The 17,699-nt window shown below is 36.9% G+C and overlaps 1 protein-coding gene across 1 annotated transcript; it reads right to left on the bottom strand.

The window, feature by feature from the left end:
• Positions 1-1,824: 1,824 nt before the first annotated feature.
• Positions 1,825-17,371, bottom strand: LOC103807980 (alkaline ceramidase 3-like; the record flags this gene model as incomplete). The annotated part of the gene is made up of 6 exons (XM_009080734.1): positions 17,359-17,371; positions 16,547-16,657; positions 9,236-9,288; positions 5,135-5,187; positions 2,899-2,980; positions 1,825-1,860 (listed from the first exon to the last, which is right to left on the bottom strand). Coding segments are annotated over exons 1-6 (348 nt in total), but the record flags the coding sequence as incomplete, so codon positions are not given.
• Positions 17,372-17,699: the final 328 nt, after the last annotated feature.

Raw genomic sequence — 17,699 nt, 5'->3', positions numbered from 1 at the left:
CCATAATGATCACAAACACCTAGAGTAATCAAATGCTGCTTTATCTCCTGATGCTGCTTTCCAACACAGTTCAGGACCAAGACTGTGATTTAAACTATGCTTGCACAAGCATATTTAACTTTACTTCAAGTCTGTGTGACCCACTCAGTTGGAAAATGCTTACTGAAATGATTTCACTTTTTTTTTTAATGCACTCTAAAATCACAGACAAGTATTAAGAAAATAACCTCGCTTTGCTCTGCAGCCAGAGAAACATTTCCTCAGGATTTACAATATATTTGGCAAAGACCATGAAAAAATGAGTACAGTGCTCAAACATTTGGAATTTGGCCACAACTGCATGTTCTCCACAGAAATCAATTTGCAAAGAGTTGTTGTAAGAAGTCCAGCACTTTTATGGGCCTAAATATTTTCTACATTGATTCCTCATGTATAAATTATATTAGGGAAAGCATATTCTGAACTTAAGAGAAACCAGATGCAAAAAATTAAAGGTCTGGGGCAACAGTTTAAAGTTTCCCTATTTCCCTCTTTCCCAATAAATCACAGTATCTATTGTCTTAGTATTTGTGACATGGGACAATATCTATGCCAACGCATCAAACTGAAATTCAGTGAAGCTGTGATGTATTTATTGTAATAAACATAGCTTGAGAAAATAAATTATTAACGAGACAGAAGTCCATTATAAATAGTAAATTCTTCCACTATTGTTAACAAAATTACTCTAAGTCACTTCATTCAAAACCACATATGACCAGCTCAGTAAAAGCACCAGAAATTGCCACTTTTATCCCAGCCAGTATCTTTCTGCTGGAAATGTAAGTAGGTGACAAAAAATGAAAGTATTTACTTAATGTTATAAAAACCAAACAAATCACCCTGCAAGTTCCTCTTTTGACTACAGGTAGAGTAAAAATTCATGTTTCTAGGAGAGATTATTTGGAGCAGCTGAGAATATATTCTGTTGATCAGTGCTTCCGTAATCCGGCAGCGGTAGCCACGTATCATTTTTACAACTGCTGATGCAGCAGGCACATTTTGACAAGCGATGGCACTACCCATTTCAGAATTAAGGCTTTAAAGCTCTGTCCTGCACAGAGCTCGGTGCTTTGTGCTTGGCAATTCTTCAGCTGTTATCCCTAATCAAAAAATCATAAATAAGGGAAAACTACCCATAGCATACAGAAATGAGCATAATTTCTAACCTCTTGTGAAGAGGCAAGCAAGACAAGTCCTATCCCCACAGACAGGGGATGAATATTAATACTCTTGTGCTGCTACAAAAAGAGCCTGTACCAAATATGCCATTAAGCCTATATGAACCAGTCTACAACACAACCCTAGAAGGCATTCTGTGCTTAAATCCACTTTGAATTTACATGGAGTAAAACTGAGTAGTTAAAAAACCCCAAGAAACTAATATGTTATAGCAGAGAGAAGAACATGGTGCTAAGTCACCCTATGTTAGAATGTAAGGTCATAGTTTCACAGCTGCTGCTAATGGAAAGAAGCAGGCACAGACTCATTAAGCCCTCCCTCTCACACACACCTTAGGCTCACCTCATTACACTTGCCACTGATGAAAACCATGGGAAATATTAGGTCAAATGCTAAAACAAAAACATGTATTAAACCATTCTAGTTTTTCAGGTCACTGAGTAAGAGGATGGTAACATAACAAGCAGCAATACTGCTTAAACTAAAAGCAAGAGGCAAATTGTGCTTCTCTTCCATCTTCCAGCTGTAAAATACTGTAAAACATTCCACTAAAACAGCATAGTTAAAAAGCAAGATTAGTTGCTCCAACAAAGCAAGACTTACCTGATGGAATACAGGCTCTTTCAAATTTAAGTAAACCTGAAAAGATTAAAAAAGAGAAATTATTTTCAACACAGAATGATCATAGCATTATTCATCAAAATACTGCCAGCACGTTTTCTGTTAGAATCAAGCCATGAGTGCCTATCCATGGAACCATGAAAGCTGATCAACCATTTGAAGTTTCCTCTGGCAAAACTTGAGGTTTTAAGTGTGGAATTATTTTAAATTAAGAAGCACAAAAAGATACATTAACGTCTAACATTAAGCTCCTCATTTAATGGAGTTGCAACACATATAAAAACAATTAAGATGCTGAAATTACCAGACATGTTCTCTCTATGCATTGCAAGAACAAAATGTACTGTACTTTGATTTGCTACTATGAATGTTATTGGCAATAATTTAACACTAGACCTTAGGCATAACACACCATGAATGTGAAAAATTTCAGAAGGCAGAGAATAAGCAAGTATTTTGGCAGCTGAAGATGACCTATAATAATATTTTTTTTAAAGACATGGTTATCAATAAAAGTGATGAAGGAGAGTCCACCTGTGGTTGACAGCCAGCACAAAACTAATCTTATTCATAAAGGGAGCACACTGCACTGAGAAAGGGAGTCAAGTTAGCCATGACACAAAAAAGATGAGGTGAATTTTAACTAACAGCTAAGTTCCTTTCTTATTCTGGATGTTTTAAAACACCAGTCAATATCCTGGACTGGGTATCACAATTCACTTTTTGCAGTCTGTCAACCAGGATGATTCACATTTCCAGAGATGAATTAAAGCGAGGGAAGGTGAAGAATGTAGCTTGTCCAAGGTCTTACAACAAGTCAACAGTGACTGTTTTTCTCACATGGATTATTGCTTTCCTTCATTTATTCTATACAGTGGTTTAGATAGAAAGGTTTCAGGTTTCTCTGGCCAGCACATAATTTTTCCAACAAAAGAATAATTTGTCTTTCTTGACTGGAAGTGACAGAGATTCAGTATTGCCTCTGTAATATTCCTTCACTGTCAGGAAAACTGTCAACCAACAAGTGAAAATGCCATATTAGAAAAAGTTACTTACTATGCTGACTACAAAGCTGTATATTATTAACAAGAAAAGCAGCGGATAATTGACTGTGTTCTTGTACTTGAAACATTCGTACCTGGAAGAGAACATAAAGAAGAATGATAACATTCATCACTTACCATATAAAGGATTCATTTGTCAAGGTATATTATCACAAAACTGGTGAGAAAATTGATCCAAATGAGGCTTGGATCCTTCAAGAAATTGTAGCTCTTCCAATAAATATGTGTCATTGTAATAGAAAAATTCATACTTTTACCAATAAATGCGGTGGTGTGTTTTTTTTTTTTTTTTTTTTAATCTAGCGCAAAAAAACCAACCCAGGAAGTTCAAACATATTAAAAAAAAGCAACCCAGACAAAGTAGAGTATGGGAAGCAGAAGCATTTTTGGGAAATGCTTAAGGGGTGATAATGGATGGCAAATTAGAAGCAAGTTTAAAATGCAATTCAGCCACCAAAATCCACGTGCACCTGTGAGCTAAAGGCAGTGTGGGAAAGGACTGCCTTACACAACAGTGAACTCCAGAGATCTGATAAAATACAGATTGTTTATGGCTTTATTACAGTCATAATGCAGAAAGTTTTCTAGAACAGGTACTGGTAGAAGCGGAAGGTAAACCCAGCTAATTTCTCCAGTATGTAAAACAATCAATTAAAATTAGCTCACGATATTTATAGTACACCTCAGTCACAGTTGTGATGGAGTTACACACACATCCCAGACCATATCTCCATCAGAAAAAAGGTCCAAAGACACCTAAGAAAAGTGAACTCTGAGAAACCCATCATTAGGGCTGGAGGAAGTTATATAGATAACTCCAAATTATATCGGTCTGATTTGTTTATAAACTTTTCGCAACAGGCACTATCATGGAAAATAAAAGAAAAGAAAGAAAAAACATGTAGGAATATCTCAGAAAAAAAATAAAATATAAAGGCAGCACAATATGATATATTGCAAAATGGCTTCCCAAAGAAACTGCACGTCTTGCGAGTCCGTATAAGGGAACGTCCTGCACAGAACCACCTGCAACCTACCTTCAAGCAAACCAAAACAATTATTAAAGGCCTCCTAAACTACACATTAGCTCACTCTTCTGAATATTTTAATTGCTGCCAAACATACACACACAGAATCTTATTAGAGCTATAAATGCAGTAACAGACTTCAGTGCTTTTGAAGATAATACAGTAACTACTGCATAAAAAAATTATTTTTTCAGACACATTTTGATAGCTACTTCTTATCCTTTTTCCCAATCACATTCAAATCAGACAAAATAAATGCAAAGGCAATTTCAAGAAGAAAAGGAGCTACAATGGAAATGTTGCCTCTAACAGAGGTATTATGATTCTGGTCCCAAGTACAAATCACACTAATGTACGAATCACAAACTAAGGATAATTTCCACAGATAGGGGTTTAGTCCTAGAGTATCCCATGTCCATTGCAAGCTACCAGTAACCTTCACCAAAGACAGTACAATTTTCAACAGCTGAATATTTGGTATGTTCAAAAGCAAAAAGACTTTTTTTTTCTCTTTTTGTCTACAACAAGTTGATTTATCACTTGAATTTTCCAAGTGACAGAAAAAATCACATTAAAGCCAGGCCTTTCAGCAACACGCATAAGAAAAATATCTTAGGGTATCTTTGCAGTCATCAAATGCTACATTGCTCCCAAAATTAAATGGGAGAAAACATCCTGGCATAGCATTAAGCTGTCACATGTACAAAACACTCTCCACAAAATATGCACTTGACTCTTCATAAAATCTTTTTTCTTTAATTTTCCAGATGAGTGGAAAGCAGGCTTAGCCAGAAACCTGAAATTTGCATTTGGAGTCAGATCACGTCATAGAAATCCACCTCCAATAAATTACAATGTTTGTAATTTTGTAGGCGTTACTGACGTGGATTTTATTATGTATGCTGTTTATATAGCAAGCAGCAATGAGCTCTGGTTGTATACTACACCAAGTCTTTAATAAGTGGTGGGGATTTTTTCCTGCTAGACAAACACCGGTAAAATATATCTAAATTAGCAAATACTATGACTGAAGCCAGGCTGCTGCTCTAATGTCATAATGCTGTGCAAAACCAGGTATCACCAAATGCAGTAGAAGCTTCACTATCATCCTCACTATATGCTACATTTGGCTTCGGAGACTCAGCATTTCAAAACTAAACATTTCATAAATAATAAAGGAAAAAAACCCCAAATACTTACAGGCAGTAGACAAACACACAACAACTGTATATCATTGGCAGTTCATCCAACAGCTATAAAAAGCAAAGACATTAAAACATGAAAACTACTTTTAATTCACAAGCTTATGCAAGTTTATTAAGGAGAGCTAAGTCTTAAGCAAACAGGAGTTTTAAAGTCATTTGGATATCTACCTTCTAGACTGTACTTGAACATGCAGCAGTGTCAAACCCTATTCAACTACTGAAAGCTGCTGTGTTAATAACTCATTTCTCTGAATCTTTTGAATATTAGGTTTCATAAACGACCACACCTTAAAGAATCTTGCCATTTTTTTCTGATCAGACCTCTTAAAACACTTACAAGCATTAGTTTTATAAAGAAAGACTGAATAAGACCATCCCACGTATAGCCTTACAGCCAGTAGAATTTTCATACTTCACTGAAACAGATTTTTTTCTGTAGCATAAAAATACAATTTTAGCCTGTTAGGAGGTGCCCTGCAATTTGCTGGCATGCTTACTTCCTACTGTTAGAAATTTCTTATACTGTTTTAATTCAGAGACTGGAGGTTTTATTTATTTGTTGTGCGTTTCTCATGGAGTGTTTTGCTGGTTCCCTATCTTCCCTCTCCCAAATTATGACTGTCATAAAATGTTTTATTATCTTAAATAATTTTTATACTTAGGGAGAAGACTAGTGTGTTACAGCTAAAACAGTTCTTTCTCCAGGAACTTGCCACCTTAACAGAATGGAATCAAAGCAGTAATCACAAGAGAGGTGATTTTTCAAGAACATGTACACTTAAACTCACCATTTACCATTAGAAGAAAAATAAAGTAATTTTCTTCTAAAACTTTTCTAATCAAAGAACTTTAACAAATTTCTGTTCACAAACATATAGTTAAACTTACCTCTTCTTATGAAGGACTGAAAATCATGAAAATGAAAGAGCATTCAAATGGATCAATGAAGATCCACAGTCTCTGATTTCTAATATCATAAGCAAACATTAATAGTTAGGCCTCTTAGAACTTTACTTGTTCCTAAAAATACCCAAGAACTGGATGCAAACAAGATATTGACCTTTTTCCAACATCACTCTGAAAGTTCTTGATGGTCACGCCTGTTCAGAAACTTTCTTACTACTGTTACAGAGTACTTAACAAGTTCACAACCATGTTTTTCTGAACAATGAGACACATTAAGAGCTACAGCAACTTACTCAAACCCTTTTATAAAGCCAGCCTGATTCTGCTCAGTTTGGGAAAAGTTTTCTAACTGCACTGGCAAAAAAATTTTAAGTTTTGAAATTTCATATTGGGGCAATAAAAAGGATCTAGTTCCTTACAAAAGGCGAGAGATGTATAATCCTGAGTGTGAAGTATTAGTTTGCTGTGGGTTTGGTCATAGAGACTTCAGGCAATATTTTGCAACAGCTCTACACAGATCTGCTGACAGCTGCCACTGAAAGGGCAGGTCTTGCTTCTTGACCCACACTCCCCCTGCTCTCTCCAGTGAGGCAATAATACTCATCTGAGCCACGGTGAGCCAGGTCCAACAGATGAGCCAGCACGCAACTAGCCTTGCAGAAAAAGGTTTAAATCCCTGAATCCATGCATTACAGGTTCAAGGACCACAAAGAGGTAGTACAAAGATAGTATCAGTGACATCAGTAGCAGCTGAACCTAACAGGCATGTTAGGTGGCACCTTGCTATCACATTAGTTTATCTTTGCTTTTATGCCTTAGAGATGAAAAAATAGAAGCAGTAGCTAAATTCAGCATTATAGTAATAGTATTTAAAACTTCAGAGACATGCTTTTCCAAGTTTTTTGGGAATTAGCTGCAGGATTCATTCATGTGGCTCTTTAGGAGTGAGAGTCATTTAACACCTCCTGAAGGAAAAAGGGGGGGGGGGAAGAATAAGGAATATAATATAGGAAATATAGGAAAATTTGTCAAATTTGGACAGCTGATTACACTCCTCAGTTCATATGTCGGCAGCATCTCAGGAACATTACAGTAACATCAAAGCACCTCTCAAAAGCTCTTAGTTAGAATTTGCATGCAGAAGACAATGGCTTCTGTATCCAAGGGAATGAATGCTTGCAGAAATACTGTCAAAGGCATGTCTGGACAATGAAGAAACATGAATAGAAGGAAACTCAAAGAGCTGATTTCAGTGGTTAAAAATAATCATTTTCACTTCTTGTGGAATGCACAATCAAGAAGATTCCCATAAAAATATGAGAAAAAGAGGTGATTCCTTCAGAAGTATTCCAAAGAACTGCTTTCAAGAACAGGAGCTTTCACATTTCTCTTAATTAAGCACACCAAACTGACAAAACAAATGTAAAATGTAAAAACCCATCTCTTTGAACAGTTATCAATGCTGACTTTTAATAGTAATAAGAGATAAAGGGGACAAGAAAATATCATTTCCTGGTTGAGCTGTTTGCTCCATGGTGATCCGTGAGCTAGCAATTGCAGTAATTATGGGCCACTTGCGGATTTCACTTGGCTGCCAAAATAAGTGCACTTTCTCTGCCTCACACGAAACCTTTTACATCAATTGGAAAGATGATGCAAGATATTCCTGCTTCCCTCTCATCTGCTTTTGCTCTCCATTTGCTTACCATAGCACAAAGCCCCCACAGTTGTTCTAAATGCAACACCAGAACTACATGGCAAGTAGCATCAGACTGACTTGGACTAAAAATAGCCTCTGCACAAACAAACAAGAAATCCACAAAAAAGCCCTACATAATAATGTTTTAAGTCTGGATCATTTTCATGACCTGGGTTTCAGGGTGTCCTTGCTCACCCCTGCATTAGTGTAAGGAAGAGGATTAGGAACAAGCAGCCGAGGGATAGATAAACAGGAAACACGAAGCAGTTTCACCAGTGAAGAGAATACAGGTGAATCAGACCTTAATTTGGGAGGGAGTGGTGAAATGGCTCCACAAATCACCTTTTTCATGCCAAGAAAAGCACCAAATGTTCTTACAACATTATGGCAACAGTATGCTCCATGGAAGCTGGCAGTCTCTGGCACATGCCAGAGACATAAAACAGAGCATTATGGAGGAAAACGTCAATCAGCAATATTCAGGTTCCACTATGACCAGTAGAAAACCAGGACTCAATCCAGCCGCCACAGCATAGGTGCCTAATGCCATCTGAGATGCTCTGTCACCCCCAGTATACCCACCCAACACTGGCAGATGTGACAAGGGAGTCTAAGAAATCTGCACCTCTGTGGGATGGCAGCTGGATGCCAGACAAAACACTCACAGGGTTTAAAATATCACTAAACACCTGTATTCACACAAATGAATCTTTTTTGAGTGAAGGCTGCCAGTGGAGTCTGGAGAACGATTCAGCCCAGCTGACTGCCTCCCTAAATTCCACTGATTTAACTGTATTTCCATGGGCTATGGTGTGAGATTCAGACTTCCAGCACAGACTTTTAAATGTGGGTTTCTTAATTTTAAACTGAATCCCATTTCACCCTGACCGTGATTCAAAGATCAATTTCCTTAATCGTCGCAGACCTAAAAACAGGACAACAGGACAAGGCTTCCTGTGTCCCTTTGGAAAACAGGAAATACCAGGACTAAATCCCTATGCCCTGTGATTTGTTATAGAATGCAGTCTACTTGAAAATAAGAAAGAGGACTGAACTGCTGCTACTCAGCAGACACTGGCTACATTATTAATGCTATAGATAAATAGAAAACATAATAGAAAACAAAGATGAAAAAAGATACAATAAGTAGCAATAACTCCAGTCCTATACTGCTTACTATAGGAATTTTAAAATAACAACTTGTGCAAAAAGACAGTATGATTTCCCAAAGGATAAAGTGTCCTCTACTAACACAAGCAATTGATTATAGCTCTTATTTTGGATGCAAGTATATAGTACTGCATATCCATCAGTGGAAAATACCTAATGAAACAGGACCTGCATTACTCTCTTGCTGAGAGCAGGAGTCATGTATGATAATACTTAAGGCAGATTAACTCATTTTATATGAGTTTCATCTAGTCAAGAAATGGCAATATGATTGTATAGTGAGATACACAAAATAATTCACAGATACGAATCAATACTCACCTGCATTTCATACTTCAGGGTCATGTGGAAGCACCAAGATCCCAATCCCACAGCTGAAAATAAATCAAAACTATGGTCAGCATAAAAGTCTACATGTAAAACTTTCAGTTACATCAACTTAAATGCATGAACTTTACAGCAAAAAAAATAAATAAAGAACATCAGCATTACACTGCAGGGACAACCCTCAGTTTTCTGCAGGCTTCTGCTTTATACGTTAGTCACCACTGATGTCCCTGAACTTTTGGGTTTTTTGGGCTGAGTGTCCTCTTTCCTTCCTCTCAATACTATCTCTTATGAACTGGTGTAATCTCAAAGAGGAAAGAGCAGAGGGAACTCAGGATGAATGGGATATTATAATTCAATTTATCTACTTTTGTTCTTTTCCTATTTTTTAAAAAAAAAATTAAGTACATTAAGAGTTATCTGTTTCAGTCCTTCTATAATGCAAAGCATCATCCAATGGCCAGTACTGAAAGCCTCTCAAAATCCTGCTTATTGTCCAGTTTTAAAACATAAATTTTATGAAGAGCTTTTTGTAGTCCTCTATAAGCAGAAAAAAATTGCTACTAGAACTAGAAATTCAAGGTAAACAAACCAACTCCACACAGGATGGATTCATTTTGTGAAATGAGAACACCATTTCCAGGCCTTCTACACAGAAAGATGAACTTCTAAGAAATTATTTACATTTATTTGATATAATTTCTTTTTGAACTCTGAATTTACTTCTGAAATTCTGAGATATACACTTTGCTTATACACAGCTTTTTCAGTTAGACATGGATAATGTTTCTTGGAAGTTAGACTTCACTGTTTAGAGCAAAGCCGGTACAGGATTCAATGCATCACTCATTACTTTGAAATGCTATCAGTGCAACACTCTCATTAAGCACCAGCTCACTTTTATTTTGCAAAAAAATGCACATTAATGTGATGTCTTCCTTCAAGAAATTATGTTTTATCACACTCCAGTTTCAGAGATAGCCAAGAAATTTGCACTCAAGCCTTGGTCACTGGGTAGTGCTGCTGTGTTTTGCTGCAAGAGTATCACCTTGTCTGCACAGAACACTCAGGTCCCACTGATGCACAAACAAGACCTCTAACTCTGTGGATTCTATAAAGGATTCCTGAGACAGTCGACAGACGTGTCTGAAGATGCTTCTTTAGATGCTGTTAGACTGGAATTGTGATTATTTCATGTACTCAATGAAATTAAATACCTAAGCATGTAACTTGGCTGAAACATGAAAACTGTAATACAGCTACATTTAAAAGCATATTGCCAAACACCTCATTAATTCTCTGGGAAAATGAAGCACAGCTGTCTACCAGAACATAAATAACCCTATGTACTTCTGTATGTTTTGATTATGTTTGGTCTGCTTCTGAAAAATCCTTTCAAACAATAAGCAACAACTGTATTTCACCTTCATTGGGATTCTAATGAGAAATTTTCATAGGCATTTTTTTATGCATACAGAATATATGACAACTTTCATTCTGGAGAAAAAAACCAACATTAATATAATCACTAAAACAGTACCATTCATTATTCTGGCTGCCACAAGATACAAACTCTTACAATTTGTGACAAATATAGTTTTTAAATATGGGCAAAATCATTGCATAAGAAATTTCAACTGGTTTTAAGGTAACAAAATACGTTGTTGGGTTGGAGTTTGTTTGTTTGTTATTGTTAATGTTATTTGGGTTAGTAAATCTCAACAAGCAGCTACTGAACTCCCCTTCCTCCTATATGATTAGAAGCAGTTATTTCTAGATTTTTTCCTTTCCAATTTTTGCAAAAATCAAGAATGCTGCAGATATTAGTGCTTCGGGTGATTAATCACATGACCACAATTAATTTCAAAAAGTAATAAAAACCCTCTTGCTTCTGTGTAATGATCACACTTGTGAGTTCCCCTGATTATGAAATTTTACTGTGGATTGCAGAACAATGCTTTAGCTATATTATGTAGCAATAAATTATATATCTGAAACAAGAGAAGCTTACAGGGAGTAATCATATGGACCCTCCTACAATAAAAACTTCTAATGGAAATGGCTGCAATGCTGCTTGCTGCAATCATGACAGAGCTTGTGAGCATGGTCAAGTCTGTCTGGAATACGTGCAGATAACCCAGAATGTTACATGACTAGAAATTATACGACATTTATGTTACACTTAAAGTCTAACTTGCAAATTTATGTGCATTTGTCTCCAGTAAGCAGTGGTTTAATGCTTAAGCTCAAGTGTCTTCACATGTAGCTTCTACCTGCAGTTCTACAGGAATGCAGCTCTATTTAGATATACTTCTCATCATATAACTTCAGGATCAAGAAATATTTAAGGAATATTTACTTCACAAACACCATCACTGCAATGAGACATGCTACCAGCTTTGTAACTTTCGAAATACGAGTGATTATGATCACAGCATTTACACCAGTTTTCAAAAGAAGCAACTTTCCTGTACAGCCACTAACACACTGAGCAATAAATTTGTTCCTTATCTTGTAAGCAGGGGTTACAGTTTTCATTTTAGGTGTTCCCTTTTGCAAAGGAGCATAACTCACTAAAAGCTGTATATGGCTGGAACATTTTAACACCATCTCAAGCAGTACCATTTCCTCTCTAACTGCTCTAACTCACTTGTCATAAATACTACAAGTCACTTGACATTTTCACATCAATGAACCTCTCAGGTTACAGGGGACATACATAATGTGTGTTCAGTGTTTAATACATAATTTAAGTCACAATATTATGTGATCAGAATAGCACTTAAAAAGGCTGGGAATGCAAAGTAAGGTTAGCTGTTCTGTGAGACTAACACGGTCTTTTCTGTCCTGCAGCAAAACACAATGTGTGGTTACTGTCAGTTGATAAAGTAGTTCTGTTAGTGATGATGTAAAAGCAATGAATCTGCAAACTTTACTTCATACATGGTTATTTCACTGTGCTTCAACACTGTCAAAAAAATTAAGGGCAATACCCATGCTGGAAATAATCTAACATTATACAAAAGATCCAGCTCTATATATGAACCATATAAACTTCCAGGAGCTGCACCCTAGAGGGATGTTTTCAATTGTTTTAGGAAGCATCAGAAGTATCACATAATCAGTGATAATTCATTTTGATATAACTATCCATCAGCACATATCATAAGCCTAAATCCTTTACAGAAAAAGCAGATTATTAGGACTTCACAGACATGGTTTGAATTGAAACTGTACAGGCACTATATGAAAACATCCTGAAGGAAGGATCCTCCAGATGCCAGCACCTTTATTTAGGTATCTACACATGAACTAGATGTCAAAGATTCCAGTAAGGGAATGGCATTGTTAAGAGTAATTCAGAGTGCTAAACATATATTTTAGAATGAGCCAAATAATTCTCCTGACTGCAATGGAAGACAGAACCCTCTGCACAGGTAGGCACACATGACTAGGTGTTTAAATTTGGAGCTGAACTCCACATTTTTACTTTTTTCTTTTACAATGATAGAACTGAAATAAAGATAACAACATCATAACTAAATTTAACTAAACAAAGCTGCATTCACTCATTGAAGACAGGTTCAAAGGTTTCATCCAGCATCATAAACAATCAGAGAAGGAAACAAGATGAAAAATGAGAATTAAATGAACTATTACTAATTAATTATTTTGTTTTTAATGGTTTCCCTCTACAACGCGACAGACAGGAGAGACCCTGGTTACTCCAAGGGTACAGCTCTACAAGTAAACTCCAGAGTGGCTGGTACACTTCCCAGACTCTGTAATACAACCGTCTGCACTAGTGAGTTGTTAGAACAGTGTGCAGCGTGAATCTGGTCTGTTCCAACTAGCACTATCCCCAAGCAGTTCCCAGGCACAGTCCAGCAGACAGAAGAGTCCAGGGCCTATGCTCAGCAGGGAATTTGTATGCAGTCACCTTGTTTTGGAGGCTAAAGCAAACAGACATGGGCTGTTCCACGCTAATTGGCTTCAGCACTCAGGAATGTTCCCAAGCACATTTCATTTACTAACATGGACTAGGAGCTTCTCTACGGGTGTTAGATAAGAATAAGGGAATTAACTTTGACTGAAGAGCTTCTAACAACTGTTTTTACAGATACAGAGTTTCACTGGAAATGAAGTTTAATAAGCTGCTTACAAGTTCCTATGGCTATGCTTAATGTAGAAAACCTTCTGCAGCCCTTTCCCCCCCCTTCAATTTCACACAGCTTGAATGACTGAGCCCTATGAAACAGGTTAAAGAAATACAAATCAGAAAAATCCTTCCAAATTTCAAGCAAAGTATCTAATAAAGTACATTACTCCACTGACTGACTTTTCTTACCTTCTTAGGTCCAGAACAGTTACACTCTCTTTTTAATAGACATTTATTTTTAAAATTGAGACCCTTCTAGAATACAAACCATTTCAGAATCAGTTTCCCAGGATGCATGAGGAAATGACATATGGCAGAATCTGATACAATACCCCAGCATCATAAAGAACTACCCAAAACCAACTGCTGCTGCTTTGAGGTAGTGACAGTCAGATGATTTGTTCCACCTGCTTCAGGAGATGAAACGTGCTAAAGTAATTGCTTAAGATTATTCTTCATAATTTATAGGTTGATGAAATGGTTCTCTAAAGCTTAAAAATCATATCCAACTCCTACTGAGTTATTTGACAACATGCCCTTTGAGCTGAAAGGCAGCAGAAAAAAAGGGCTGAGAACAGTGTGCTGTATCTCAAAGAACTTGCTGAAAAGTGCAACTTGGTCTCCGCACCAGTCTGAACAAGAAATTTATTTGAACAATTATTTATAAATATCCCTTCCTGTCCTGCCAAGATCTTAGCATGTATGTGAAACAAACAGTGTTTCCATAATTCAAAATGCATTTGGTTTGAAGAGGAAATAAATGTCAAACAAAGAAATTGTGGGTATAAAAGTGAAGTACTGAACATGGTATGGTAAAACACAAAGGAACTGACAATAAACCAAATGACTGGAAGCATCCAAAAGAAACAGCTGATTTGGATCAAAATAATGTCTAGAAACAACACTTCTCATGTTCTCAAATACTGAGAGATTTAATGTCCCCTTTGACAGCTGCCTTTTAATATCTTGTAAAAATCTGAGTAATGATTCAAAGTTGTTAAAGCCTAACTAAAGTGCCCTCCCTTCCACCCCCATCTTCACAGCAGAATTGTTAAAGAATTTCTCCTTTGACAAGACAGCCCTTAGACACTAGTAGTTAGCTAGAAGCTCTGCTCTATGGTTTTTAATGAAGCTTGATGCCTGCACTGAAATCAAGGTTTGTGTTAAATTCAGCATCCCTTCACAGATTAAGTCTATACTTCTTTGTTACAAATTAAGTAAGTAGAGTGAAATCAGTTAATAAATAAAATTCATGTGAGGAAAAGAATCCTCTCTGGTACTTTCTTACAAAAAGAAATTTCTGTGCACCTACTCTATCTCCACTTCAGTATGCTTCTCATTCAGTCACATGCACAGGAAGAACACCAATGCTCCTGGCACACTTCAAGTATATTTAAAATTCTGTTTTGTTCACATTTGCTGCTATTATTCTGGAGTAGAGCAAATGTTTAAGAGGTTAGTGATTCCAAATCACCCCGTTACTGTTTTTCACTGAGAAACTATCAAGTCTTCTACATTCCTTTACAACTGCTGTAAAACAGTCCAACATTATGAATACTGAAGGAGAGATAGAACAGAAGGGAAAGGCTTTTGGGAGAGACCTTTAATGGTAGGTTCCAACATATATGAGATAAAAATCAAGCCATGCAAGCATTTATCACTTCAGACAGGAGTCAAAGGCAGCCCAGACACACATGAGCAGGGCCCAGCTGCAAGTCAGGACTGCCCTCCAGCACTGCTGTGGAATATGCAGGCTGAGCTCCCCTTCATCAGCACCACAAAGAGTATAAAACTCAAGTCCTTGGCATTTACTGTGATCAAAACCAGATGATGGTTTTGGGGGGAGGGTGTTTAACATTTTAAGCATTAAATAGGATAAGAGAAATGCCCACTTGGTGAGACAACTGACATTCTGGTCACACAGTGGCACACTCTGTCCATCATCAAATGTCACTGACAGAGGTAGCCACAAATTAAGGTGAAGACAGTATCAGAGTTTTAAATTTTATTTTATTTTACTTTAAAAAGAATGGAAGTATAGGATACTTTGATTCAAGAATATGCGAAGTCAACTTCAACAAACGCTTACACACTGTTTCCTTCCCTGTCTTTTTAAAAGTAAACACTGACCTTCAAGAATTCCTTCTGCCAAACTGTTTCATACTGAGACAAAAATGAATAATTACTCAAAACCATAAAAAGCCTAGAAATGGCTGTTTGGAAAGTGTTTAGACAACATGCAAAGCTGTGCATTGTTGCTGCCTATCTTTCACATAGATTAGTAAAGCTGATGTAACTGCAAACATGTTACAGTTTAATTGGCATCAAGGATACATTCAGCACATGGATGTGTGTTTTTCAACGTCTGCCAATCTTAAATGTAACATTTACCAATCCCTTACCACTGCAAAGACTGAGAAAGATCCCCACACAGAGAGAGGAGCCATAGCAAACACAAAAACCCTGTGAAACACAAATTCTGTATAGTTCGAGACCCAACTGCCAAACCTGAATCATCTTCAAACATCTTTTCTCATAAGGAACATGACTTCTAGTTGCATGATTAACCTTTTAAAACAAGTTGGTTTTTTTCCCAGACTTTGCGATTTTAGAAATAACAGACTGCCCTTAAGCTGATCTATACATGAATGTTACGTTGTTCTTCCATCCTTGCCAAAATTCCTAGATCCAATGTCCCTTATGCCAAAGAGGAATTGAACACAAATTCAGACTCATGAAAGAATGCTTTTCCAGTTCCCTCAAGATCTTGGCCATTTTTTGTATTACTGTTCCATACAAATCTCACAAAAATATTAGTGTGAAACTGTTGTAAGTAGAACTACACAAGTAGACACCTTCTGTAAATCATCATAAAAGTACAGAGTAAGCTAAGATGCACTGAGCAGGACCTAAAGCCAGAAAAGGATCACTTTAAATCTCATCAAGTTATCTTGTGAATTCTAAATTCATGTCCTTCCAACAAACACCTATTTTCGGTAAACATTAACAAGCATAACAAATTGAGGTTTACTTTTCACACACACAGTATTTGGATTTAACTACCTAGTTTACTAATATTTAGATAGTGTTCATTGCACATCTGAGCTCTCTTAATAATGAAAGGGCAAATTAAATTTTACACATACCTGTAAGACACAAATAGGCAGCTAAATACCGTTTTTCAAGGCCATCTTTATAGGTCTGAATCGCACCATAGACTGGAGGTAGAATAAATATCAGGTTACTCACTGTGTTCCCTGTAGGACAGAAACAAAAAGCAGAGATTTAGAATTGGGCACCGTAACTAAATATAACTAACTTTAAGCAAAAAAAGCTGCATTCACACCTTAAAGACAGGTTCAACAGTTTTCATCCAGAAAGCTACTCCTTTTTGGGAGTTGTTTTCTGCTTTCACATATAATACAAAGTTAAATTTTGGTATCACACCGTTAACTGCATGAAGGCAAAAAATATTTTAACTCTTTGGTCTTATTTTTCACATGTATGGATAGTAATAAAATACGAGTTTAACTAAAAAGTTTAACTTGGTGTTTATTTTCTTGTCAGGAAGCAGAAAAACTAGGATTACCTTGATGGCACAGACTATGAATTAAAACCCAATTCCTTGAGGAGATATAAGCCCCAAATAGTTCAAGCCTGGTATTGTAAAAGACTGCTAAGTTTTTTTCTTCCCTTTCCTTAAGCTGATTCTTGGAACCCTCTCCTCCATGCTCTCTTCAGATACTTTAAGGTCATGGAGTGACTCATTCTCAAATGAAACCAGTTCAATTTTGACTGTGTCACTGTGCACACACAGAACCAGCCAGATGGGATGCTACATCACAGATCATAATTTCATACAGTATAATAAGGAATAACAAAAAGTCAGAAGCTGCTACTGATCATCATGATGGGCAACGGTCAAAGCTTATCAAGAACCTGAACCTCGGCAACATACCACTGCTCTCCATCCCTCCGGCTGAAGTTGGTATGCTCTAAGTTCTTGAATATAGCAGTTTTCCAGTAGCTAAACAGGGTCTACAAAAAGGCTGTGGAGGGACTTTTCACAAGGACATGTAGTGATAGGACAAGGGGAAGTGGACTTAAGCAGAAGGAGGGTAGGTTTAGATTGGGAAGAAATTCTTTCTGTGAGGGTGGAGAGGCACTGGAACTGGTTGCCTAGAAAACTTGTGGATGCTCCTTCTATCAAGTCTATCTTGAATGGGGCTTTGAGCACCCTGGTCTTAGTGGAAGGTGTCCCTGCCTATTGCAGGGGGGTTTGGACTAGGGGCAAATCTA

The sequence above is a fragment of the Acanthisitta chloris genome, unplaced genomic scaffold (assembly GCF_000695815.1).
Source record: "Acanthisitta chloris isolate BGI_N310 unplaced genomic scaffold, ASM69581v1 scaffold16318, whole genome shotgun sequence".
NCBI lineage: Eukaryota > Metazoa > Chordata > Aves > Passeriformes > Acanthisittidae > Acanthisitta > Acanthisitta chloris.
The sequence above is the reverse complement of the archived record's forward strand: the minus strand, read 5'-3'. Positions and strand labels throughout refer to the sequence as shown.